This window comes from Megascapheus bottae, chromosome 1, assembly GCF_031878675.1.
Source record: "Megascapheus bottae isolate mThoBot1 chromosome 1, mThoBot2.hap1, whole genome shotgun sequence".
NCBI lineage: Eukaryota > Metazoa > Chordata > Mammalia > Rodentia > Geomyidae > Megascapheus > Megascapheus bottae.
This window is the reverse complement of record NC_143509.1, coordinates 15,541,659-15,568,152: the sequence shown is the minus strand read 5'-3', so window position 1 is coordinate 15,568,152 and position 26,494 is coordinate 15,541,659. Positions and strand designations below refer to the sequence as shown.

Below are 26,494 nucleotides of genomic sequence, written 5' to 3'. Positions count from 1 at the left end.
TTTGCTGTGACATTGTAATTGCCTCTGCTGGATTGAATAATACAAATGGGTTGTTTCTATGGCATCGCTGCTCGGGATGAAAAGGTGAAACTCTAGATGTGGCCGTGGGTCACAATACCATCGCCACAGCCCCGCCCCCCTCCGGCCCCCCTCACCTTCCCCCCCCTCCCCGCCCGGTCCACCACTCCCCGCGGCCAGGCTGGGCCGTCCGTCCATCCAGTCTCCAGCACTCCTTCCTAACTTCCTGGGCAGATCTTGGCCGGGGCGGGGGGGAAGGAGGGGGAAACAGGCGACTTTGGCCTGGGCTGTCACCTCGTCAGCTCGCGCCACGGCGTCGCCGGGACTCTCTTATTGGAGAATTTTAAACGGAACGGTGAGCGTGGAGAGCTCCCCGTCCCTCCCCGCGGGGTTGGAGCTAACCCGGGGCCGGCCGGTTGGCCGGCGTCCCCAGCGCGGGGCGCGGGGCGCGGGCGCCGGGCGCGGGGCGCGGGGCGCGGACACTTGGAAGCTGAGCCTGGGCGTCGGGGACGTATTTTGAGCATCACTTCCACTCTCCCTTCCTCAGTCTTCGCGGGTCGCCCCGACTTTCCCGCCCTGCCGACGCGGGCGACCGGAGGAGTCCCCGCAGCGCCCGCGCCCGCAGCAGCCCTCCGTCCCGCAGGGAACCACCCGGTGAATTCACCCACCCTGGACTTGGGGTCTTTGAAACTGTACTGGCCCCGTCTGCCGGGGCGCGCGGGGGGGGGTACGGGGGCGATCGAGGTCCTCTGGGGCGCGGGGTTTGGGAGACAGAGGTCCGCCGGGGCGCGGAGGGGGGGATCGAGGTCCGCTGGCGCGCGCGGAGGGGCGCGGAGGGGCAGGGGCTCCGTCCCGGTACTGGGCATCCCGGCCGGGGCGGCCTCCAGTCCGCGGTAGTCCAGTCCCTGGTTTCCGGGGAGCTGCGGGGCGGGGCCGGGGCGGGAGCCGGGGATTTGAATGCGAGGCCGAAGGCGGCCGCGCTCCCTCCGGCTCTGTCCTGCGAACCCGGGGGGTGAGAGCTGGGTTTGCCGGCCCTGGCGGGCGCTCGCAACCCAGCGCATCCCGGTGGTCGCTGCTTATCCCGGCTCTGGGGAAGAAGACTCCAGGGGTCAAGTCGCTGGGTGCTGGGACTGAGGTCAGTGCTGGCCGGAGGGCGGTGCGGGGAAGGCGCGCGGGGAGCCGGGGCCCGCGGCGGCTCTGGTCCCCAAATGTGAGCACGTGGGGCTGTGTGTCTGCAGAAGTTGCGATCTCACGGGTGCCGGGCGCACGGCTGCGGCGTCCTCGGAATCTACGCGCTCAGGTCGCGCGCTCCGTCCCTGCCGGTCCCCGGGACCCGCGTCCGGACCGCGGCGGTGGCGGCGCTCTGCGCCTGCGCGGTTCCCAGGGCGACGGCGCCAAGACTGAGCCGCAGCCGAGCGTCGGCTGCACCTGCAGAGCCTGCGCCCGCTCGGTCCTGCCCTCCCCTCCCCGTCCTCCTTGTCCTCCCAGCCCTCTCGCTCTTCCTCCCCCCCTGCCCTATTCCTGCCCTCTGTTCCCTGACTTGGGCATCTGCTTGTAGCCTGCCAATCTATTCGTGATGCCAGTGTGTGTGCGCGCGCGCGTGTTTTTGCACGCGTGCGTGCGCCTGCCCCGGGTTGAGCCCAGGGCCTGGGCGCTGTCCCTTGCGGCCTCTGCTCCAGGCTGGTGCGCTACCACTGAGCCCCAGCTCCGCCTCCGGCTCCTTGGCGTCAAGTGGAGCGGAGTCTCGGTGTACTGCCCGGCCGGCTGCACCCTGAGATCCTCCAATCTCAGCCTCCTGAGCAGCCGGGGTTACAGATGTGAGCCACCGCGCTGCGCTGCGGTGTTTCTGTTTCTTGTCCCCCCCCCCCAAGAGTTCGGTAGCAAAGTTAGAAGTAATTAGCTGCAAAGCAAAACAAAATCAAAACCTTTATCTCCCTCCTCAGCCTTGGTGAGAAATTGTCTAGCGGGGCATTTGTTGAGGTAACCTGCGCGCCAAATGCAATACTTCCAGTGTTTCCGGTGCATCACGGGGACGTTTGTCCCCAGCTTGGACAGGCACTCCAAGAGGAACCCAGCCACAAGCTGGGAACCCGACACAGGCTCTCCCCAAAGAGCCTGATGTCACAGCTGTCCGCCTTTACCACGCCCTGAGGTCCTATCTTCTGCACTCAATATTCTGGAAGCCTCATTACAGATCCGTTTTCGTAAGCCGCCTGTGCAAAATTGACCTCCCGAAAACGGAGCCTTGTCAAGTTCATTCACTCTCAGAGCCACCCGTGCAGACCCAGGGCCCTCATGGCTTGTGCAGGGGTGGGTGGTGGGAGTGCATGGGTGGGTAGAGGGAGCGTGTGGAGGGGTGGGTCTAAGGCACTGGAGTTTAGTGGCCTTTTTTAGACTGCATCAGTAGTTGGCAGTGAGGCATGGCTCCTAATTAAGCAAACATGGGTTAGAATTCAAGGACCTGCTACTAAAAGTTTGAAGTGAAGTTGCTTTTTTGGAGAAGGGAAATGCAGGAGCAGAGGGCGTGACAGGAGCATTCTGGCTTCACTTTCTCACAAGTGTGTCTACAAGTGTGTACCAGTAGACATTCTAAGATGATTTCAGTTCTTGTCATCAGCAAGTGTCAGCAAATAAAAGGAACACATTCCTTTCCAAATCACTGGTAGATAGTTTCCTCCAGCATGCCCTCTGCCCTTGATTACCATCTCAAGCCATCCAGCAAAAATATCCTTAGAAGTTCAGCTGAGTTTCCTGTTTTTCACTGAACAATCAGAGCACCTTAACTTTCAGGTTTAGGTAGTTTGTTACCCGGTGTGGTAGCCCGTGGCTGGCTCACTTTCCTGACTGTGTTTGTGTTGGTTCCAGGGGGAAGCCTGCAGCTCCAGAGGCCCCATAACCAGCCAAGCAGGGCTGAGGCTGAGGGCCCAGGAGCAGACAAAAGAGGGGCCGTGGGTAGGCAGAGCCAGCATTTATAGTCTTACCAGATCAAGGTATAGTGCCACTGTTTCTGCTGCCCCTCGCAGATCCTATTGACTTAAAAAGCCCCCTTTGCACAATTCCAAAAATATGAACATAAAACACAAAGGTGCCTCGTGTCAGGGTGCCCTAATGTAAGATCCTGGGCAAACTGTTTTCTTTTTGGTGGGGGAGGCACCGCAGGTTTGAGCTTCAGGCCTTGCTGGATAAGAGATAGCCAGCCTCTCAGCCCTGCGCTCTGAAAACTTAACAAAATCATTTGTATGTATTTCTCCAGTCAACAAATATTGAGAACTCACATGTAAGACAAGAAGAGGAATCCTACCTTCAATGAATTCAGAGTTGTGGTTCATGAAATGATTCTAGTGCTACTTCACATGTTCATGTCTTCCTTCTCCTTTCCTCCCCTTCCTCCTTTTCCTTCTCTTCTTCCTCTTCTCCAAGTTCCACCATGTGGTAGGCAGGTGCTCTACCATGGACTTCTGCCTCTCCTACGAAAAAGGCTTATTAGACTTCTAGTTTGAGAGATCTGCATAAACGTTGACTTAAGACAATGAGCATAGTCCTTGAGCAGGTTAGGCAAAATCACACATAGTGTGAGAAACATTGTGTGCACCTGGGGCATACAGTTTGGTTATACAGATGTGTTGTGTGGACCAGGGCTGAGTATGGGAGCCACTGGGAACCTTCATCTCAGGTTTCCTAGATGAAGACAAGGTGAGAGAGTGAGGGGGTGAGGGAGTGCTTGCTCCTTTGTTCCGGCTGGGTGTTTGTGCCATAACAAGCCTCCTGCCAGCTCCCTTCCAGGAATAAAGAGTAAGCCTGTCATGCATCAATGATCAAGACTGTTCTTTCTCTGGGATAAAAAAGGGATGTGTGTGCAAAATTATAGAATGATGAAAGGAGCCCAATAGAACATGTGCACATTTTAACTTTTGAGCTAGAGTAATTTCTAGGCATTTTTTTTTTTTAGGGAGTTTAGACTGTGTAAATGTAATCCTTACAAACCTCTAGTTTGTATGTCTGGGAGATGCGTCCTCTTTTCATTTCCTGGAGGCAGACAGGGAGCTGTGACCTGCAACCCCCACCCCCACCCTGCTTGGTTGTTGCTCTTTGTCTAAGAAACAGGTCGAGCTGTGAGGGGAGGGGCAGACAGTGCTGTAGGCCCGCTCTGAGGAAGGCCTCCCAGCTCCCCACCCACTCTTCCCAGGCCAGCTTTGGCCCAAGGAAAATCATTTAGACACACTCCAGTGGATACTCACATCTCTTTGACACTGTGACCCTTCTTGTTTTAGGAGAAAATCTGGTTCTGCTGTGATGAAGGTGTGCCAAATCGGACATGTGTGTGAAGAGCTGGGGGAAATTTACGCAGCTTCTCCTTATGACTCTCAGGGCTCCTTAGCAGAAAGGAGGTGGGCTTCAAGGGCCTGGTCTGGCTGAGGGGACGTTGGTGCCATCATAAAGATGGCTCTGTGTTGGGTGCACTCCACTGACAGCCTTCCCGGACAGGAGATTGTACCACAGAGAGAGCAGCATCTACTTATTATGTAAATTAGCAAACCCAGGCTCATGGTTACACAATGATTGTCTTAAAAAGTAACACACATTGGGCACTGTGGCTCATGTCTGTAATCCTAGCTATTCGGGAGACTGAGATCTGAAGATCACTGTTCAAACCCAGCCCAGGCAGGAACGACTGTGATGCTTTTTTTTTTCCCTCTCGGTTGTGGGACTTGAATTCTGGGCCTGGGCATTGTCCCTTGAGCTCTTTAGCTCAAGGCTACCACCCTACCCCTTGAGCCACAGCGCCACTTTCAGTTTTCTGGTGAGTAATTGGAGATGAGTCTCATGACTTTAGTGTTAGTTAGTATCTGGGCTGGCTTTGACCTGCCATCTTCAGATCTCAGCTTCCTGAGTAGCTAGGACAGGCGTCAGCCACTAAGCCCTACTCGATACTCTTGAGCCACACTGCCCCTTCCAGCTGTTTGCTGGTTAATTGGAGATGAGAATCTTAGAACTTGCCAATTTCCTGGCTTAGAACTTTGGTCCTCAGATTTCAGCCTGCTGATTGGCTAGAATTATATGTGGTGCTAGCATCTAATTGAGCGTAGATCAGATGTGGTATTTGAACTGAGGTCTGCCTGTCTGTGTTTTAGTCTAGCCTACCATGCTACCATTAGTAGAATGCAAGACTGAGTTTACAAAAATGACTAGGTTTTGTTTTCAAATTCCCCCCTTATGCAAAGTGCAGAGAGAGAGGGAGGGAGGGAGGGAGGAAGGATAGATGTGTTTCCACCCCGCCAGGTGGGGAGTGGAGAAGCTATGGGAGTGAGTGGTGAAGCTGGTGGGGATGTCCTCTTTCTAGAAGCCTCCCTACCCATGGCACACATCTCCTGGCTCTCCTTTCTTCCTTCCATCTGACTCCAGGGGTTGATGGGAGGGGGGGAGGCAGGTTTGTAGGTAGGATCTGGATCCCCACTGGAGTTCGGCTGTAGGTCTAGCCCATGTGCTTGGGTGCTGCTGTGCTTGGGCAAGGAAACCAGCTCTGCCACTCTGGTGCTGCCCTTGGCTTGTAAACTGCCAGGCCTGAGCACCTGGTTCCCAGCAGGTGCACTTGAGTTACTGATTAACCCTGGAAGCCTCAAGGCTTTTTCAAAGCTTGTAGTCACTTCCTCTTCAGGCCTCAGACTTCCACAGGTGACCTGGCTTTGCCCTTCCCGCCTTCGCCAGGGACCCTGGAGCCAACCTGCCCCAGAGTTGTCACCCCAACCTCTGCCTTGTGGGTTTCCCAAGGGCTGACAGCATGGGGCAGAAGCGCAGTGGGTTGAGGCCCTGGATGAATGCATGCTCTTCAGTTCTTCAGACAGACTGGCAGGCTTTTGTCTGGGGCTTCCTTCCTGACTTTCTCTGAGGCCAGAGAGATTGAAAAGAAAATTCATGTTTTCAAAGAAGATTTCTTTGCAGAAGAGGGGATGTGTTCAGAGAGGAATTTATGGCTATGTCAAGTTTCTTTGATGCTTCATTTCTATTTAAACATGAGGGGTTTCACATAGCCAGACCTGTGAATTAGGCTGCCCTGTCATAGGGCCATAACTCTAGAGGAAAATGTAAATTGACTTTTCTGGAGCTCAAGGCCAAACTATTTGCTAGTAGATAGGTACCCTATAATGATTTCTGAGTTTTGAAACTTTCCACTTAATAAATAAAATGAAAAATAAAAACTACAATAATATAGGAAAAATAAGCCACATGTTCCCAGCTCCTAGTGTAGAGTTAATACTGGGAGGCGGGTTTAAGGAAAAAGCAAAGCAATTCTCCCTCTTTATCTCCCTGTCAGTCTCCCCAAAGATACCAGGCAGTGACTTGACAGGGCTAGGGAAGTGGTACAATTTTCAGATCTTCTTTCCTTCTCAAGAAGCCTTACAGTTGGCTCTTGCCAGATCCCTGCATGGCAGAAGCACCGGCTCAGGCTGGCGGTGTGTTCACTCGGCTCAGGCTTTCTTGTCCCTTCTCTGCTCCATCTGTGGGTTCTGCTGACATAGGCAGTCCTGATATGTCTGTACTTTCCAGAGCAGTGCCTGAACGTGAGCGTCAGAGAAAGCTCAAAAGCAGGGAAAACAAACTGTATTCAGTGTTGTGAATCAGAAGTATGTTCTTCTGCTTACTGGGTGAATTATTAAAACAGTCTTAGAAGAGAGTGAACACAAAGTGTACTAACTTCTTGTTCATTTGTCAGAAGAGGGATATGAAATCTATTAGTCAGTGTCTAAGATTCAGTCAGAGGCAAAAACTCAAAGTCAATTCTTAGCACAAGAATGTGGAAAGTATGTATTGTCTTGTAGAATTCTTATTGCTAGGTTAAGTTTTATTCTTTGGGAAGAACTGAACTGACCATACATTCCCACAGTTAAAGATTTTAGAAAAGATTTCTTTTTCTTCTCCTCCTCCTCCTTTTTCCTCCTCCCTCCCCTGCCCTCCCCTTCCCCTCTCCTCCCCCTCCTCCTCCTCTTCTTCCTCTTCCTTCTCTGAAGTAGGAGGGGAAATGAATTATGAAAACTGATGAAGACAACTAATCTGTTTGAGCCACTGAACATAAAGATGATATGTGAAAAATGCACAAGTCACATTCTTTCAAATATACATAAAACATTTATGAGGCATGTTATGATGCCAATCTTAGGGATCACATTTTCAAGGAAAAATTTTCAGTCATCTCAATTCTCCCAGGGGAACTAAGCTGTGACACCTCAGCACAGAATACCTGTAAGGGTTTCAGGTCTCCTTCAAGAACAGGCAGGAGCAGGCCCACTTCAGCAATGTGTAATGGAGGTTGTAGGTTATGACTAGATTGGGTTTACCTGGAAATTGGTTTGCCATTAGAAAGTTCCCATGAACAGATTAGTGGAGAAATGTCAGTGGGCAGAACATGTCATAGTTTTGTTTTGTTGGTAGTACTAGAAATTGAACTTAGGGCTGGTGCTTACATGCTCCCTTTTGCTTTTATTATTTATTTATTTGTCTGAAAAGAAGAATTGAATTGTTCATTTGATGCTTTCTGCTCATTGCCTGAGGCTCTTATACCACCTGAGGCACATCTCTAAACTCCCCACCCCCACTTTTGCTGTTTTGTTTTCAGATAGAGTCTTGCTCTAACTTTGCCTTTGATCCTCTAACCACCACCTCCTGAACAGCAGTTACTTGTCATAAAGTGTTTCATTATCAAAACTGTAACAAAGTTTACAAAGTTGGGACAGCAGGGAACTTTCTTTTCCTTTTTCTTTCTTTCTTCTTTTTTTTTTTTTTTTGTGGGTCATGGGGCTTGATCGCAGCCTGGATGCTGTCCCTGAGCTCTTCAGCTCAACGCTACCACTCTACCCTTGAGCCAAACCCCACTTCCCTTTTTCTAGAGGTTAAATGAAGAGTCTCAGGTTCTTTTGTGCCCGGGCTGACTTTGAACCTTGATCCTCAGATCTCAGCCTCCTGAGTAGCTAGGATTACAGACATGAGACACTGTGCCTGGAAAGCAGGGAGCTTTCTAACATAATAGTAGGAATTTATAAAGATGGCACAACAAAGGTTAAATAGTATATAATACAATGCAATATTATATAATACATATAAGTTCTATGCAATATTATCTTTAATAGTTAATATATTACGTCTCTTCCTGAACACTTGCTTATGCTTATTTGTAAACCCTATGCAGACAAGATTGTTCCTATACACTCAGCCATCAGCACTCCCCCAAGGCTGGACATTTAGTCTTTTAGTTTTTCTGTCTTAAAAAAAAGTGCTATAGCGAATATCTTTGTGCATTCATTTTGATCTGTGTCTTTATTTCTTTTGGATATATTTCCAGAAAAGATGAATTATTAGATCAAAAGATACGGACCCCTTTCAAGCTGGGGTTCTCTACATCCAGCCCCTTGTATGTGAGTCTCTGGAGGCTGAACCTTCTTGTCCAGTGGCTCAGATTGGTTTCAGCTCTTCATTGCTTGAAAGAAAAGAAAACACACTAGGAACTTGGGGTAAGGCTCCTATGAGCCTTACTACTGAACAAAGTACCCTTTTATTTATTTCCCTTTGTGTTGGTTGCTGGGAGGGGTTGGGCTGTGGAATTAGGCAGAGCCCTTTAGCCAGGGCTTTGGTGGAGCTTGGAAGCTGGGGGGGAGGGGGAGGGGTTTGTGTGGGGCCCTGGCTGGTTGGGTGGCTGGGCCCAGCGTCAGTCCAGGGTTCCTGGGCAATTCTCCTGTCTTCAGATTAGTGGGGAAACCAGAGAGACAGAATTTCTGTGAAGTTTCAGCTTCTTTCCGTGTGGCCTGGGGATTTGTAGATGCAGGAATTCCCAAAGGTGGCAGAGGTGGAGGTGTAGGAGAGTTTTAGACCTTTTCCTGTCCTGCTGGCCTGGGGCTGATGGGTTTATGAGCAGAGCTGTCAGAGGCGATTAACTTTGCCTTTCATCTCTGCTGAGGTTCCAAGCAAAGAAACATTTCTCTTTGTAAATTGCTCTTGGAGAGTTGTGTTAATCATGTAGTTTTTCAGGGTTATTTGAGTTTATAAGTATAGATGAATGCTTTGGGAGACCTGCCATGCCTGCTATCACAGTGGGGGATGTGGGGTGCTAGGGCCCAGAGGGCTCTGGGGGCCAGTGCTCCCCACCACGCCAGAAGAGGCTCAGCTGTGAGACTGCCTGAGAAGGGAGATTAGAAAGGGCAAAAAGAGGAGCTGGGTGCTGGTGACTCTGCCTGTAATCCCAGCTACTCAGGAGGCCAAGATCTGAGCATCAAGGTCTGGAGACAGTGTGGGCAGGAAAGTCCACGTACTCCCCTCCAGTTAACCATCAAAAAGCTGGAATGGAGCCCTGAGTTCAAGCTCCAGGACTGGCATTTTGTTTGTTTGTTTGCTTTTACATCAGCTTTATTCTCTGAGCCAACCTGTGAATTAACACATGTTCACCTTGCCTTCTTACATGTACCAGAATCTCACATTCAGCAATGAGTCAGGCTGCAAAAGAGGATTTATGGTTTGCACCTGTCAGTAAGTCTTTGTTACAAATTAAAGACACAAGCATAGTGCTCCACATTCTCCCCCCCTCCCCTGCCAGTCCTGGGGCTCGAACTCAGGGCCTGGGCACTGTCCTTGGGCTTTCTCCAGGCTAGAGTTCCTCCACTTGAGCCATAGCACCACTTCCAGCCTTTTTTTGTGTGTGTAGTACTGAGGAATTGAACCTGGGTCTTCCTGTATACTATACAAGCACTATACCACTAGGCCAAACTCTCGACCCTACATTTTGTTTTTAAAGGGCAAAATATCATAGTAACAAAACCACAAAGTGAAGTTGGTAAGGAAATGAGCAATACATAGAGGCAGGGATCTCTATTATAAATAATATATCTATGTATTTATATATCTATATATTGATGTACATATATTTGTCTGTCTGTCTTGGCACTCCCTGTGCTTGGAAGAAGGAATTCCTTCTAAAAATACAGAAGGCTACCCAGAGAAAGAGTGCTTGAATGAGGTACCAAACAGAGAGGGACATGCATTGAAGGAAGAGGTTTACAGTCTGTTTAAGCACAGGCTGTTGGGCGGGCACTGCAGGAGGCTGGGAGAGAGGACTGAGGAATTAGGCTGCCCCAAGGACTTGAAAGGCCAGTGTGCAAGCAGTTGTGGCTGTCTCTGTGCAAGTAATATATGCTAGTGGTGACAGGGGAGCAGGGGAGAAAGCACAGTACATTGACTAAGCTTTCAGGAGGCAAAGTTCTCCAGATTAAAAAAAAACCCGTGTAAGGATTTTTCCATTCCTCATCAAATCCCTTGAGCACCTCTGCTCTTCCCAGATTTCCTTTAGACCCAGGCTGCCTCTCAGAAACTGAGACTCTGACAAAGGCTTACAATGTAAGGCCAGAGAGAAAGAAAATCGTGTGGGATGGCGAAGAATAAAGCCTGTTGTATTCAACTAAGGAGGAAACGCTGTTAATAAACACCTGTGCCATTTAAAAAAAAAGTAATATATGCTAATAAAAGTGTCAGAAAGTTAATGAACACTCTGACTCTTCAGGGCTGGGCACTGAATCTCCTGCTGTGCAATTGGTATGCTGCCTCTGCCAGGCCCTTCCTTCCTTCCTAATGCACAGATCTCAAATCCCTGTCCCAAAGAAGATGCCCCAGCAGCAGGAGAGGACTCCAGCCAGGGCAGGGAGCAGGGGCTCTTCAATATCAGCGATTTTCTCTTGTATTTTCTTTCGTTCCAGGGACACAGCAGAAGGCTGGGAGTCAGGTGATCAGGCAGCGTCAGGCTAGTGAGGAGGTGGGTATGTGCACACGTGTGCATGTGTACACATAGGGCCTGTGAGCAGATCTGAGGCCCTAGGAATGGAAGGACAACTTGGAACTGGGTAGATGCTTCTAGAAAGGCTCATGGTGAGTGCAGGGAGCCAGGGATGGACTCTGACTTCCCTGCTCTTCCAGAAACAAAAACAGACAACCCCGGGTCCAGTGGCTATTCCCTAAGATGGTGGAGGGCTTCCACGGAACCCTGTCCCCACCCCAGGTTTCCTGCACTGGCCTTGCTCAGCTTCTCCTGGCTTTCTCCTGCAGGCACAAAGTGGGTTGGGGAATCACAGGTTGCTTCAGGGCTGTAGATCTGGAGGATGGGTTGGGATGGGGGGTCCTGGCTCTGGGCCGGGGATCTGAAAGTCCGGGTCTTGGCTGGGGTCATAGATCTGGAGGATGGGGTCCTGGCTGGAATCATAGATCTGGAGGATGGGGTCCTGGCTGGGGTCATAAATCTGGAGGATGGGGTCCTGGCTGGGGTCATAGATCTGGAAGATGGGCTCCTGGCTGGGGTCATAGATCTGGAGGATGGGTCCTGGCTGGGGTATTAGATCTGGAGGATGGGGTCCTGGCTGGGGTCATAAATCTGGAGGATGGGGTCCTGGCTGGGGTCATATATCTGGAGGATGGGGTCCTGGCTGGGGTCATAGATCTGGAGGATGGGGTCCTGGCTGGGGTCATAGATCTGGAGGATGGGCTCCTGGCTGGGGTCATAGATCTGGAGGATGGGTCCTGGCTGGGGTCATAGATCTGGAGGATGGGCTCCTGGCTGGGGTCATAGATCTGGAGAATGGGGTCCTGGCTGGGGTTCTAGATCCTGAGAAAGTGGTCCTGGCTGGGAGTTGTGTGCACCTGCAGCAGAGGAGGCATCGCCTGGGACACCCAGTTCTACATTGTGACTCTGGTTAGCATCATGGGTCTCTTTGTGGATGGAGGGGGAGTTTCAGCAGGTGGTGTGAGTGCTGTGTGGGAGCCTGGCCTGGCCCTGCCTCTACCTGCGTGCCTGCCTGTGCCTGGGCGGGGGCCTGTGGCCCCATGGACACCTTCGGGGACTAGCAAGCCTTGGCCCAGAGTCACAGGGAAGTGGTGATCACTTCTGACCCGCCCACTGGAATGGCACCCTCAGGACATTCATGGGCTGGGAGCCACATCCAGCCTCTGGTGTCCTGGTTAGTCCCAGGGTATCACTGTGTGGGACTGGCCACCCCCTCCAACTACCCCCTCCGTCCCCCCGCCACACCCCCACTCCGTGCACTTCCTCTCCAGCCCCTGCTGCCGGGCTCCCTCACCACCTTGGCTGAGAGGATGGTGGGAAGTGCCTGGGGCTGGGGTCCACGTGTGGAGACTGGGTGGATATGTGCAATGGGCAAGTGTTTACGTGTGTGTGCGTATCTTGTGTGGGCATGTGTATTGAGAGCACAGGCATGTGTACATATGCCTGCATATATGCACATGCATCTGCTGGTATGCATGTGTATGCATGGATGAATATGCATGTATCTGTGTCTGTAGGTCTGTATGGGTGTGCATGTGAATATATGTGCCCATGCAGGCTCATACACATCACATGCACATATGTACACACACATAGGTATCCACGTATACACATGCAAATAAATGTACCTAGATGTCCATGCATGCAGTGCATATGCATACATGCATGTGCGTGAACATACTGACATGCATGCACATATATGGGTTCCTGAGTGCATGCACACACATGAGTATTGGGGTGTCCATGTGTGTATATCAATGTGTGGATGCATGTGCATGCATGTCTGTGTACATCTGTATATTGCTATCCATACCAGGCCACTCCTGGTAGATTGGGAGTGTGGACACAAACACATGTATGTGTGCAGCTGTGTACATGCATGTTACTGCCCATCCAGGCCCCTCCTGAGGTGCACTGGCACATGCATGTTACTGCCCATCCAGGCCCCTCCTGAGGTGCACTGGCAGTGTGGGCACATTGCGTGCACATGTGTATATGTGTGTGTGCACACGTGTGCATATTTGTGGGCTGCTGTCTGCAAGGCCTCTCCTGAGGTGTGTTGTTATGAGTATGTGCATGCATATGTGTACATGTGTGTCCTTGTGTGTGGGTTGATGTATGTGCAGGCCCCTCTGGGAGTTTATTGTATGTGTGTGCACATGTGTGTCCTTGTGTGTGGGCTGCCGGGCATGCAGGCCCCTCTGGGCATGTGTTGACATGTGCACACGTGTGTACTTGTGGATTCTTGTGTATGGGTTGCCAGGAGTGTAGGCCCCTCTGGGCGTGTGTTGGCATGTGCATGCACATGTGTAGGTATGGGTCCTTGTGTGTGGGCTGCCGGACATGTAGGCCCTTCCGGGTGTGTGTTGGCATGTGCTTGCACATGTTCACGTGTGTGTCCTTGCGTGTGGGCTGCCGAATGTGCAGGCCCCTCTGGAGTGTGTTGGCAGGGCCGCAAGCCGCACCATCTTACTTCTGCCCCTCTCTCCTGTGGCAGGGCCACCTGGTGACTGGGCGCAGTGTGCCAGCCATCCTGCTGCAATGCCTGAGGAGACATGGGAGGAGAGGCGCCACGTGCAGTACCGCAGGCATTTCCTGGTGGATAACAGCGTGTTTCACGGTGAGCCCCTGGTCTGTGGGTTGAGCCTTTCCATTCTTTCTGTTCCTGGTGGCACCCCTATCCTGGTGTCACCCTGGGGGTCAAAGATGAATTACCCGAGGAGTCCTCTGTATTCCAGTGTGAGCTACTCGTGGCCCCTCTGCCAAGCAAGCAGGGTGGTTTCTGGCCCTACCCTCCTTCATCCTGACTCTGTAATACGCAGTGATGTTGATGTTGGGTTCCCTTTTGGGTGGATTTCTGGGATTTTGTGGTCACCTGTCTGTGCTTGTCCCTGCGAGGTGGTGGCTTCCATATCCTGGAGTGTGTGTGTGTGTGTGTGTGTGTGTGTGTGTGTGTGTGTGTGTGTGTCTGTATGTCTGTCTGTCTGTGTGTCTATGTGTGGTAGGGGGAAGAGGGAGCCTGCTTTAGACACAAATGAAAAGTAAGTTAGCTCACTTGACTGCTGTTCTCTGCCACCTCTGTGTATCAGGTCATGCGTGCTCCATCTCAGGGCAAAACAGTGCTCAGGCCTTCCTTCAGGGAGGGCCTGGAGTGATGGGCATGGGTGGGTCACCCTGGCAGCTGTGCCTCTTCCCTGGGACAATGGGCAGCTGCCAGCCTGCCATCAGGGCATCCCAGAGCGAAGCTGACTCCGGAGTCCAGGTTTATAGGACGCCAGATGGCTTTGGGCTCATCTCCATCCAAGTGTCAAGCTGGTTCCCTGGTTTGGTGGTAGAGACAGTGTGCATCACTGCTCTAAGGCGAGCATGAGCTCATGAGTGTAACTTAGGTACTTTGTTCTGCAGTCTGGACCGGATGGTGGTTTGTTTTCTCATGATATCTTGCAGCACTTGGTGAGATTGTGTGTGTGTACCTGTGTACCAGTATTGGCTCTTGAACTCAGAGCTGGGCGCTGTCCCTGAACTTCGTTTGCTCAAGGCTGGTGCTCTACCACTCCAGCCTCAGCTCCTCTTCATGGAATGCTTGGCTGGAAGGCCTTAACCGGCAGAGAAACTCCACATATGGTTCCTGGTATGAAGTCAGCTGGGGCAGAGAAGTCCATGAGACTTTTCTCCAGTTAGCCACCAAGAGGCCAGAAGTGGAGCTGTGGCACAAGTGGTGCAGTGCTAGCCTCAAATGAAAAAGCCACATGAGAGTGCATGGCCCTGAGTTCAAACTCCAGGACCAGCACAAAACAACAATAACAACAAAGTCTTCAGGGGTTAGGACAGCTAACCTTTCCCCCCCAAAGCTTTAATGTTAATTTCAAAAAAGTTCAGATCTATTTTTATTGTATTATTTTTTTTGTACCAGTTCTGGGGCTAAGGTACTGTTCCTAAAGTTCTTTGGCTCAAGACTACTCGAGACACAGCTCCCTCACTCTTTTCTTTCTTTCTTCCTTTCTTTCTTTCTTTCTTTCTTTCTTTCTTTCTTTCTTTCTTTCTTTCTTTCTTTCTTTCTTTCGCAATGTATTGGAGATAAGAATCTCACAAATTTTTCTCCCTAGGCTGGCTTTAAAATGTGATTCTCAGACCTCAGTCTCCTGAGTAGTTAGGATTACAGGAGCGAGCCACTGGCACCCAGCTTCAGATTTGTTATTGGGAATACTTATTAATAACAACCTGTTATTATTTTTAAAATATATCTAGAGCTTTCATTTATCTAGAGTTCTCCAAGGCTATGGTAACTGAAATCAGCTTTAATAGGTTTTAATAGTTTACTGCAGTTGGCAGATTCTTCTTGTGAAGCCTGGATGATTCCTTTAGTGAAATTTTTGCAGTAGTTTCTCATCTCTTTTCGTGCCTAGCATCTGAGGTGTGGGGAGGTTTAGCAGCAGTGCTTCGAATTCAATCCTGCCATTCCTGACTCTAAAGCCTGCCTGTTTCCTGTCTCCTGGGCCGCCCTTCCACTCTAATTGAGAAATGAACACTCTACAAGGCTAAGTTCTGTTCTGCTGTGAGTTTGCTGTGGTTAGCTGGCAGCATGAGGCCGTGAGCATGTGCGGGGGTCTCTCCCCGGAGGAGCGAGCATGTGTTTCTTTCCACTTCTACTCTCGAGATTCCTGGCAGGTATTTCTAGTCACAGTTCCTGCATTTTATGAGTTACCTTGCACTGATCACAAGGGGGCAGTGTCACACCTACAAACAGGAATTGGTTACTTGTGTGCTTTCGGGGATTATTTCTGGAAGGATTTACACATTTTAAATCCCCAAGATTAAAAGGATCAAAGCAATGTGGGCTTTCGCTTGTGTGCGTTTATAACACCGTGTAGTGGTAAGGATTCCTGCTGGCGTAACATGTCATTGTGGACATGTGTGTCTGAGACCTGGTGACAGAACACAGCAGATGATCTTCTACCTCTGCAGGAGGCAAAGTTGGCTGACGTGGGCACGGAGTGGCTCCTGGCGGCCCTGCCCACTGGAGTCCTGGCTACTGGAGAGGGTGAGATCTGAAGGGTAGAGCTCTGAGGCCAGCCTAGTCCGGGAAACTTGAGGTGACTGTTCTCAACAGATAGCTGAGCACAGTGGCACACACCTGTTACCTCAGCCACTCAGGAGCTGGGGTGGGGAGGATCTGGTCAGAGAGTGCCTCGTGCCTGTTGGCCCAGCTGCCTGGGGGCTGAGTTGCAGGTCAGCTGTGGACAGAAGTGAGAGGCATTCCCTCTCAGTAGAAGAAGCTGGTATGGTGGTATGTACCTGTAATTCCAGCCACAGCAGGAAGCTTGAAATTAGAATGCTGTGGTCCAGGCCTGTGTTTGGATGGGAAGTAACACCTTGTCTCAATTATCAGTGTGTCCGTGTCCGTGTGTGTGTGTGTGTGTGTGTGTGTGAAAGCTGGGAGGGACTGGGGGAAGCCAGGGGCTGGTGGCTCATGCCTGTCATCCTGTCTTCTCAGGAGGCTAAGATTTGAGGATCAGGATTTCCTGCTTGGAGCAGGAAAGTCCACGTAAGGTCCACCCCAAGAAGGCAGTTCTGGATGCCCCCCTTCCCTGACGTCGCATCCCCCACTGCCCCCCCTCCTGTCACCTCTCGTGGGGCTGTGGGAGGGTCTAGGCTCTGAGATCACATCTGCATCCAATGTGGCCACCCCACCCCTCCCCTGGCTGCACTGGCCACACCTTCTCCCCACCCCTTCTCTACATAAGTGGCCCTTCAGCCATGTGTCTCCACCACGCATGGCGGGGGGGGGGGGGGTACAGTTCAGAATAAAACCTTTTTCCTTCCTGCCTGAATACCGTGTGGTGTTCTCTTTCCATCTGCCCACCTTGACTTAAACCTAACAGTCCATGGGACTTTTTCTTCAATAAATCACGAAGAAGACAGAAATGGAGCTGTGGTTCAGGTGGTAGAGCACTAGCCTTGAGCACAAAAGCTCAGAGACAGTGCCCAGGGCCCGAATTCAGACCCCAGGACACACACACACACACACACACACACACACACACACACACACACACACGTGCGCGCACACACACAGGAGCTTACTGAACCTGGGACCCTATCAGAAATCGTGGTGCATTTCACCTAGGCTTGATGTGTGAACAATGCAGAGCTGGTGACTGGGGAGGGGCAGATCACCAGCAGTGATCACTGGGCTCTGGGAGGGTTTTGTGGCACCCAGCAAGAATAAGAGAAAGAAACTGTCTTCCCTTCCCAGCAGAAAGGACCTGTCTCCACATAGGGCTGTGAGCTTTGCGTTTGCAGACGTGGATGTGTGCTTGCACGCACCAGCTGCAGTGCCATCAGGGCCAGGTGGTGCCCAGAGGCTTGGGTTCAGGCTAGAGTGTCCAGAACAGTCAGAATGCACTTGGTCACCACCTCGCTGCCCCTGACATGACACGTCCTGCCTGGTTTTCTGTCCGTACAGTCTCATTGTAAACAACGACTCTTACCCAAGCCCAAAGTGACCTTTCCCCTGAGGGCAGGGTCAGCTCTATGTAGACCTGCAGCTGTTTCATCATTATTCTTTCATTCATCCGTTCCTTCTTGAGTGGGCTGCTTACCCTGCGGATGTGGGACAATTTCTGTGGTCCACGCAGGATGGGTGAATCTGCCTGGATCTCAGCTCCAAGCCGAGCGGGCCCTCAGGGGTCGTGGCATTGAGATGGGTTTCTGAGGCTTCCCTTCACCTGGCCTGCATTCTCCTGAGACCTTTGTGCAGTATCAATTCTGCCTTAGTGACGCAGACTCCTTACGAATTCTTCTGATTTGAAAATTGCCTACTTTCAAAAAATTTCTCCCTCTTGTTGGCAGTGAATCACTTTATTTCATACACAGTCTTGCTTCATAAACTGATGCTCAGTGCACATGCAGTTAAGACGTGCAGTTTCTCACCCACATGGCACTTCTAGACACTTGAGCTTCTGAATAGAATAGAACTTTCTGGCCACTTTTGGTTGTGGGTCCCTCCCACTGCAGGCTTCAACCTGAGATTCATTTCCCACCTTACTCCATCCCCAGCCCCTGGCCTGGCAGCTGTGACTGCCACCTGCTTGCTTCCAGGACTATTCAAGGAGAGAGGGAGCAGGGGTGCTTAGCCCATGGGGCCCTGCCTCCCTGTGTGGAACCAGAGCCTTACCTGGACCCTTCTGTCTCCATCCTGCAGTGGGGACCCAGCAGCTCCCTCCAGCCTCCCCCTCATTGGCTCACAGTTTCCTCTGCCTAGTTACCATGGCAGCTGGCCCCTCCCCACACCACCTCCTGCTTCTTTAGAGGGGCTGTGGAAGAGGCTGAGTGAGTCGCTGCCCTCCCCTCCCCACTCTTCCTGCAGCCTCCCCCTCACATCTCTGGGCCTCTCCTAAGCCTCCATCATAAGATGCATCAGTCATTCTCTGCAGCTCTTGCTTGTCTCTGGGGGCCCGGGGGTGTCCCTGTGTCACTCAGTTTCTGTGACTCTGAATGGGCAAGGGGACCTCACCCCCTAGCAGCTGAGGCAGGCCTTGAATTCCCCTAGAGATGCTCCAGGCTTGTTTCCTTTAGCAGCTTTGTGCCCCTGGGGGCCTTTGTATTCTGTGCTGGGCCTGGTCCTACAAGCTGTGTGTAGAGTGGGGAGACCCAGGCAGCATGGGCCTAGCACAGTGGCAGGCTGGAAGTTGGGTGTGTGGCAGCCTGAGTTGGTGGGAAGTAGCAGCTTCACTGATGTGGCATGAAGGTGTTTGTTTTTCAAAGCCTGTGTGTGTGTGTGTGTGTGTGTGTGTGTGTGTATACCAGGACTTGAACATAAGGCCTAATACCTTGCTTAGCTTTTTTCTTTTTGCCAGTCCTGGCTTTGAACTCAGGACATGAGCCCTGAGCTACAGCACCACGTCCTGCTTTTTCTATGTATGTAGTACTGAGGAATCGAAGCCAGCCAGGTCTTTGTGCATGCTAGGCAAGCACTCTACCACTAGGCTAAACTCCCAGCCCCTTTGCTTGGCTTTTTTGCTCAAGGCTGGTGCTCGTTCTCTTGAGCTACAGCTCCACTTCCAGCTTTTTCTGATTAATTGCAGATACGGGTCTCAGATTTATCTGTCTGGGCTGGCTTTGAACCTGTGATTCTCAGATCTCAGCCTCCTGATTGGCTAGGATTACAGGCTCTGTGCCAGGCTAAAGCTTCTGCTTCCGTGAATGAGCCACTGTGTCAGGCAGACCCTGGCTGGACTTTCTTCTCATTCTCAAGTTCTTCTTAAACCTTTGGTGCGTGGGGGCCCAGATGAACCGAGAGCCCCGGTTCTCATATTGCCCGGGCATATCAATTTTCTAATTCATCAATTATCAAGAAGGAATAATGTGTTTAATGAAGTCAGCTGCTCCTTCTGCTGTGCCGACTCCTCATGCTTGCAGCGGTTTCTTGATGAGAATCACTTCCCTTCAGACCTGAGTTACACTCCGAGCCTTTGTTCTTCCAGCCACATCTCCATAATTGTGATTAATTTCCATCTCATTTCCAGTCCTCCTTCCCTCTGCACCTGAGGTGTGTGCTGTGATGGACAGGAGGAAGGAATTGCCACCAGTGGACTCAGAGCTCTTTCTGGGCACTGTAATTATTTAATTGAGTTATTATACAAAAGATCTAGATTTTACCTTGGGCCACAGTAATAATGATTAGTGATTACATTTGCAATCATGAAAGCCTCTTATCTTCCCTCTAGCAAAACAGATGAAATCCCTCGGCCTGTCCTGTCCTGTATAAGTGAAAATCCCTCCCCAACCATCTGGTATGCGGTGTGTGTACATGCGTGCACATGTGTGTGCACGTGTGTCTCCAGGGCCTGGGCGCTATCCTTGAGCTTTTTGGTTCAAGATTAGCAAGCACTCTATCCCTTTAGCCACACCTCCACTTTCAGCTTTTCAGTAATTCATTGGAGATGAGGCTCCTGGGCTTACCTGCTGGGGCTGGATTTGAACCTCTTGAGGGGTTGGAATGACAGGCGTGAGCCTTGCAGTATGTTTTATAGGAAGGCTTGTTGCATGCTGGCATGTTTGGAGTTATTACCACTACAGACTGTTGATTTCAAGGGACTATTCTGACTTTTAGCAGGGATCCCAGCCCACAGGAAAGGCTTCCTCTCTTCCCCCTGGCAACTCCGTTGGAGCAGTGCTCCTGGCCCCAGCCCTCAGGCTGCACCCTGTCCCCCCCCCCCCCCCGCCCCCATCACTGCCTTCCCTGTCCTTGGCTTCATGCTCCTCCCTCTGTGGCACACTGGTGTCTCGTACCTCATGGGGGTTTTCTTTCCAGCACCCAGTTCTCCTGGGCTCTAGGAGTTGGTGGCTGTGTCCATGTGGCATTGTCCTTTCCTCCTTGGATTCCACAGTGAGGTTTTTTGGCAGAGCTGCTCCCTGCCTTGGGCAGTCTCAGCCATGCGGACACCTTGTCCCCAGGGCTCCGAGGGGCTGACCGGTTCCCTGTCCATGGGGAGGTGTGAATGAGCTGTGGAACACCCAGTTCAGCTTCTGTCCCCATCCCTAGTTCTCAGACATCAGGGACTGTGCTGATGTCTGTCTCTGGCCTTACGTCAGTGTGTAGTAGATCCTCAGCAAACCATCACCAAGTGGGATTCCTCATTTTATGGAATCAGGGGATACAGGCTGTCTAGAACCCCCCTGGTTTGGCACTTGGTTGAGTGTGGTTTCGAACATTTGTGCAGTAGAGTGCTTGGTTCTTAGCTACTGATCCCCTCCCCTTGACAAAAAACTCCGGTCTTATTGAACCCAGAAAAGAAGACCTACAAGACATTCCTTCCTGAGACTTAGAAGAAGCAGAAGGCTGCTTCCTAGGGTTCGATGGTGTCTAGAACAGTGATTACTAATAGCGGATGCCGTGGTGCTAGGCGTCCTCTGGGGGCCCATGCCTGTAATCCTAGCTACTCAGAACGCTGAGATCTGAGGATCACAGATTGAGGCACCCTCTGGGCCCGCAGAGAGCACTGACCAGGTCTGGGCTCAAATGTTCACTGGGTCTGGCAGACATCTACCAGGCTCGACTTTATCCCTAGAGGCCTGGGGCCCACAGGAAGAGCCACACAGCAGCAGGCATGTTCAAGGTTAAGAAGAGGCACTTTTGTCTCAGTCGTACACACAGATTGGTCTCAGCATGGACGCTGTTCCCCTGAGGACCTCCAGCCACAGGGAGGCTGGGTTCTGACTGTAGACAGCCAGGCAGCCAGGCAGCTGGGAGCAGTGAGCAGCAGCCCTGCAGGGAGGAAGAGTCTGAGTCTAGGCTCATCTGGCCAGGTCCATTGGCTCCTGGCCATGTTCTTTTTTGCCTTGCTGGGATGTGGAGGGGAATGGCAGGCTGGTCAGAAGCAGGGATAGCAGGCCGGGAGGGTGGTAGAGTGCCTGCCTAGCATGCATGAAGACCAGGGTTTGAGTCCTTGGATCCACATACATAGAAAAAGCTGGAAGTGGTGCTGTGGCATAAGTAGTAAAGCACCAGCCTTGAGAAAGCCCAAGGACAGTGCCCAGGTTCTGAGTTCAAGCCCCCAGGACTGGAAAAAAATAGAAAAGCAGGGATGGTGGTCAGGTTCGTCTCTCTGTGTCCCACTTCTGCTCCTGCCAAGTTGGCATTAGACATCTGTGTTCATCCACAAACAGCTGTTCTTGGGAACAGTGCCACAGCCAGCCACAGCATTGCATTTTTAAAGCTAAGTAGAGGCTTATCTGCAGATGTAGAGAATTGTAATTAGTGCATGCTTTAAGCTCAGGACCTAAGCTGGACTGCCATGCCCTGCAGTCCCTGGGGGCTGACACCAGGTTCCCAGCCTAACACAGAGGTCCCCAGTCCGGGGCTTGAGCTCAGGATCTGAGCACTGTGTTTGGGTTTTCTCAAGGCTAGAGCTCTACCACTTGAGCCATGGGACCACTTCTGACTTTTTCTATGTATGTGGTATGGAGAAATGGAACCCAGGGCTTTGTGCATGCTAGGCCAGCACTCTACCAGTAGGCTAAATGCTCAGCTTTTTTTTTTTTTTTGGTCTGAGATGTGACTATAAAAATATACACACATATGTGTACATGTGCATACATATACATGTGTATATGGTTTTTTTTTTTTTTGTCAGACCTGAGGCTTGAACTCAGGGTCTGAGCACTGTTCTTAGACTCTTACCTCAAGGCTAGAGCTCTACTACTTGAGCCACAGCACCACTTCTGGTTTTTTTTTTTTTTTTTGTGTGTGTGTGTGTGTGTGTGTGTGTGTGTGTGTGATGCAGCTTGAACTTGGCCTGCACACTGTCCCTGAGCTCTTCAGCTCAAGGCTGCTGCCCTACCCTTCTGCCAAGTCCTGCTTCCCATTTTCCAGAGGTTAATTGGAGATAAAAGTCTCACATCCTTTTGTACCTGGACTGGCTTTGAACCTTGATCCTCAGATCTCAGCCTCCTGAGTAGCTAGGATTATAGTTGTGAGCCACCGCCCAACTCTGGCTTTTTCCCCCTGTGTATACAATATCAAGGAATCGAACCCCGGTCTTTGTGCCTGCTAGGCAAACACTCTACCACTAGCTCGAACTCCTGGCCAATGTGACTACATTTCAAATTCCCAAAGTGCTTCTAATGGATTGCCAGTTCAGTTCTGGTGGGCCCAAACCAGAGGATCTCCACATGTTGTTTCCACAGGACTGTTGTGTTTGTTAATTTGGTGATGGCTTTCTGTGAGGATTGTCTGTTTTGTACTGAGTTGTGGAGGGCAGCCTTGGGTCTCGGCTGCTATTGAGTCCAGATTGTGTGACAACCTGTTGTATGTAACACGTTGTCCTTTCAGAGTTTCCAACAAGATTGTATTACAGCAGAAAGCAGTAAAGTTGGCTACAATGCACTTTGTTCACTTACAATGTTCAAATAAATCCAGGAGGGGAGCGAGAGTGAGCTTATGGTTACAAGACCCCGTGGAAGGGGCTGGAGGATTCTGCCAAGAACAGCAGTGGGTCCCCATGACGTGGCTGCTGGAAATGTGGGGTGTCCGCTGAGGGCACCAGGAGCTGATTCCCTACCGACAGGGCCCCACGTTGGAGCCCTGGTTCTCCCTGGTGACATGTTAAGTGGCTGAGACTTGAATGTGCAGGCAGCAGTGACAGTCAGCGCCTCAGATGGTGAATCAGGGCTGGGACCCAGGGCCCGAGCCGCCAGCTCCCCGTGACTCTGCAGCATGGATTTAGAAGCAGTAAGGGCTGGCAGCTGGGGCAGGTGGGACTCAGGACTGGTGTGGACTCAGAGCCATGCTCGACTCCGCCCCGAGGAAGGCCTCTAGCTTTCTGGTCTTCTGGAGGAGAGGGTCAGAGATGGCTGTGTTGGACGCCAGCCAGCGAGGGGCTCGTTGAGCCCTGCATGCCAGTCTCCTCACCTCTCCCACTGACCCAGGCCAAGAGTTAAGCCGTATGGAGGGGATTTTCCGAGGGAGACAACTCGCATATTTCTGCGTGTTCTGATGAACAGAGCTGGCAAGCTCCTCTATAGTACTGGGATGGAAGAGGAGCTCCTGGCAGTGGCCAGGTGAAGTTGGGTCTGTCCTGGCCTGGGGCCAGGGTGGAGGACAGCAGGACAGCCACGTCCTGAGCCATGTCACAGCGTGGGGAGCCTCCCCGCTGCATCCTGCCCTCAGACCACACCCGAACCCGGGGTGTGTCAGGCTGTGCGAGGTCCCTCGAAACTGCCTGCGGCCATGCAGAAACCTAAAGGGTGGTAGGACCGCCCGCCTTGTCCACTGGGCATCAGGCCCACGCTGGGCCTACTGGCGTCCAGTTCACTCTGGATTCCTGAGCTGAGCGCCTAGGACCCAGCTGCCCAGCTCGCGTCCCGGGAGGGGGAAGGTTGCGTGGGGAAGCTGCAAGGTTGAGTGTGTGGCTAATGACAACTGAGTCTTGGGGGCTATAGTGGTTTTAATTTGTGTCACCATCCTGTCTGTGGAGAATCCCGCCTGCCTGTCCTTGGAGAAACCGGCAGCTCCTGGCAGGAGTTCCATTCTCCCTCCCTTCCCCCTTTCCTCCCTCCCTTCCCCCTGTCCCCCTTCCCCCTCTCTTCCCTCCCTTCCCCCTCTCCTTCTCCCTTCCCCCTCTCCTCCCTCCCTTCCCCCTCTCCCTCTCTCCTCCCCCTCCTCCCCCCTTTCCCCTCTTCTCCTCCTTCCCCCCTCTCTTCCTCTCCTCCCCCTCCTCTCCCTCTCCCCTCTTCTCCTTCTCCCCCACCTCTCCCTCCCCCCTCTCCCCCTCCTGTCCCCTCTCCTTATTCCCTTCCCCTTCTCCTGCCCTCTCCCCCCTCTCCTCTCCCCTTTCCCCCTTTTCTCCCCCCTTCCATTCCTTTCTACTTGGATGTGTGTCTGGGAACCCGAGGGTCCCTCCATCCCCATATCTGCCAAGCCCCACAAAGGCATGGGTTGCAATCCAGGCTGCTGCCTGCCAGGTCTGGGGTGTTGTCCTGGTTCCTCAAAGCTGGAACCCCGCCCTGGATTTTCTCTGGACTTACATTGGCATCTTCCTTATGGGCAGTGAAGAACCTGTAAAGGCATTTGCGAACCTGTAAAGGCATTTGCTAACCTGTAAATGCAGAGTGACACGATCAATAAAAACTGGCAGGCCATTCAGAAGAAAGAAAAAATGTTATTTTAAAGACTTGATGGAGAGATCAATACATCAGCAATGAGACATTGCTTCAAAGAGGCGGTTGCCCTGCAGCAGGGCAAGATTAAATATCGATAAAACTCAGTCTGTTTTGGATTCAGACACTTGGAAATATGTAGCAGTGACTGTTCGCTGGTGCATCAGGTTCCATTGTGGAAAAAGTCCAGGCTGGTTTATTTGAAAGGGCATGTGGTGTCCCGGGCAGGTTCTGTGTCCCTAGAAGATGGTCAGACATGACTCCAGTGATGATAAAAAGCCTCCCTGAGTCTGTTGTCATCTGTTCTCCTGTTGTCAGCCATTCTCAGCCTTTGATGGAACCTGTGCCTGGCCAGGTATTTTGCTCAGTGTTAGCTGCTCAGCCTGTTTCTTTTGGGGAGAGTTGTTTCATCATGGCAGGAGTCGATGCTTGGACCTCGGTCTTATCCCTGAGTTTTTACACTCAAGGCTGGTGGTCTGCTACTTGAGCCACAGCACCACTTCTGATTTTTCTTTTTCTTTTTTTTTTTTTTTTGGTGTGTGTATGCACATCCCAGTCTTGGGGCTTGAACTTAGGGCCTGGGTGCTGTCCCTGAGGTTTTTCCACACATGGCTGGTTGGTGCTCTCCCACTTGAGCCACAGTTCCACTTTTGGCTTTCTTCCCAGGCTGGCTTTGAGCTGTGACCCTCAGATATCAGTCTTCTGAGTAGCTAGGATTACAGGCATGAGGCACTGGTGCCCAGCTAGGTTTCTAACTCTTAACTGGTAGCTTGCATGGTTGTGGATCTGTATGTGTTGATTCAGTCTTATAAAAAGGATATTCTAATAATGTACTCTCAGACACCTTTGAAACTGAAAATTTTCAGGAGCACTGAAGAGCACACGGTCAGGAAGGGGGGGCAGAGAGCTTGACCCATGGACTGAGGGTGAACCAGATGGGGAAGGATGTAGCCACTCTGAACAGAATGGGTGTGTGCTTGACCCCTAGGGGTCACAGGTGGGGCGAAGAAAATGGCAATAGAGGTCACTTATTAGAAAGAGAATTCTGGGAGTAAAGGAGTTAATGCTCAGACTGAGAGAGCCAGCTCCAGTGTTTACAACAGTCAGTTGCTTGTGAGATGTCTGCCTGTGTTTCCTGGTCTACCTGGCTCTTCTGAGGACAATTCAACTTCATATAATATTCTTGAGGGAAAACTTCATTCACTAAGAACTGACTTTTCCCAGACTCATTCATGCCATTTACCTTGTCTTCAGGGATGTGATTTTTTTTTTAAACTAGAGAAATAGTCCTCACTGCATAACTGTTTTGAAACTCAACCCATTCCCTCGGAACTGCAAACACCCGTGTCTTTTCTGTGGTCATGGCTGGGTTTGTGTGTGGATTGAGGACAAATGCAGGGAAAAGCTTTGCCTGTGTATGTGTGTCCCCAGGCTGGCATGGAAGTCTGAGCAGAGGTTCTCCTGTGCTCATAAATGTGTCTGCCTCGGACGGAGTGTGTGTGCCTGTCTCTGTGTATGTATGTGTGCGTGGTGTGTGTGTGTGTGTGTGCGTGTGTGTGTGCATGTCCCTGTCTGCATCCTGCCTGCGTCACTCTGATGGAAATCAGTCTGTCTGTGACCTGGGGAGAGGGTGGCTGGAGACAGATGCTTCTAGACAGGAGATGTGCAGGGGCCCCCGTGGGCTGGGAGCTTGGCTCCGTTTCTCCCACCATGCTGCAGCTGCGCCTGCCATCCGGTGGCCGACCAGCCGCGCAGCCCCAGCAGAGGCTGCAGGTGCCGGCTGTGCTTTGCACTTTGGGGCAAAGTTCCTGAATCCTATCTCACAGATTCATCTTCTCAGCCCTGCAAGGCCTGTGTGGGGAGCTGGGGTCGCAGGGGCTGAGGGAGCCGAGTTCTCCTGCTGCTAAGAGCCTCCTTGCCTCTCCCCCTTTCTCTCCGGAAATGTGTGTTAGAAAAAGGCTTTGCCTTTAGAGAGAAATTTTACCGCTCTGCTGAATAATGTGC

At 51.6% G+C, this 26,494-nt stretch overlaps 1 protein-coding gene and 1 pseudogene across 1 annotated transcript in view; one reads left to right on the top strand and one right to left on the bottom strand.

Annotated features, from left to right (window-relative positions):
- The first annotated feature begins 272 nt into the window (after positions 1 to 272).
- Plch1 (phospholipase C eta 1) overlaps positions 273 to 26,494 on the top strand; it is a 104,392-nt gene continuing 78,170 nt past the window's right edge. The window contains exons 1-2 of the mRNA XM_090337940.1: positions 273 to 373; positions 13,326 to 13,448. Of these exons, the coding sequence (XP_090194066.1) occupies positions 13,370 to 13,448 (79 nt within the window). The 5' untranslated portion in view covers positions 273 to 373; positions 13,326 to 13,369. The remainder of the gene's footprint in view (positions 374 to 13,325; positions 13,449 to 26,494) is intronic.
- LOC150068429 (small nucleolar RNA SNORA40) lies at positions 9,449 to 9,571 on the bottom strand (annotated as a pseudogene).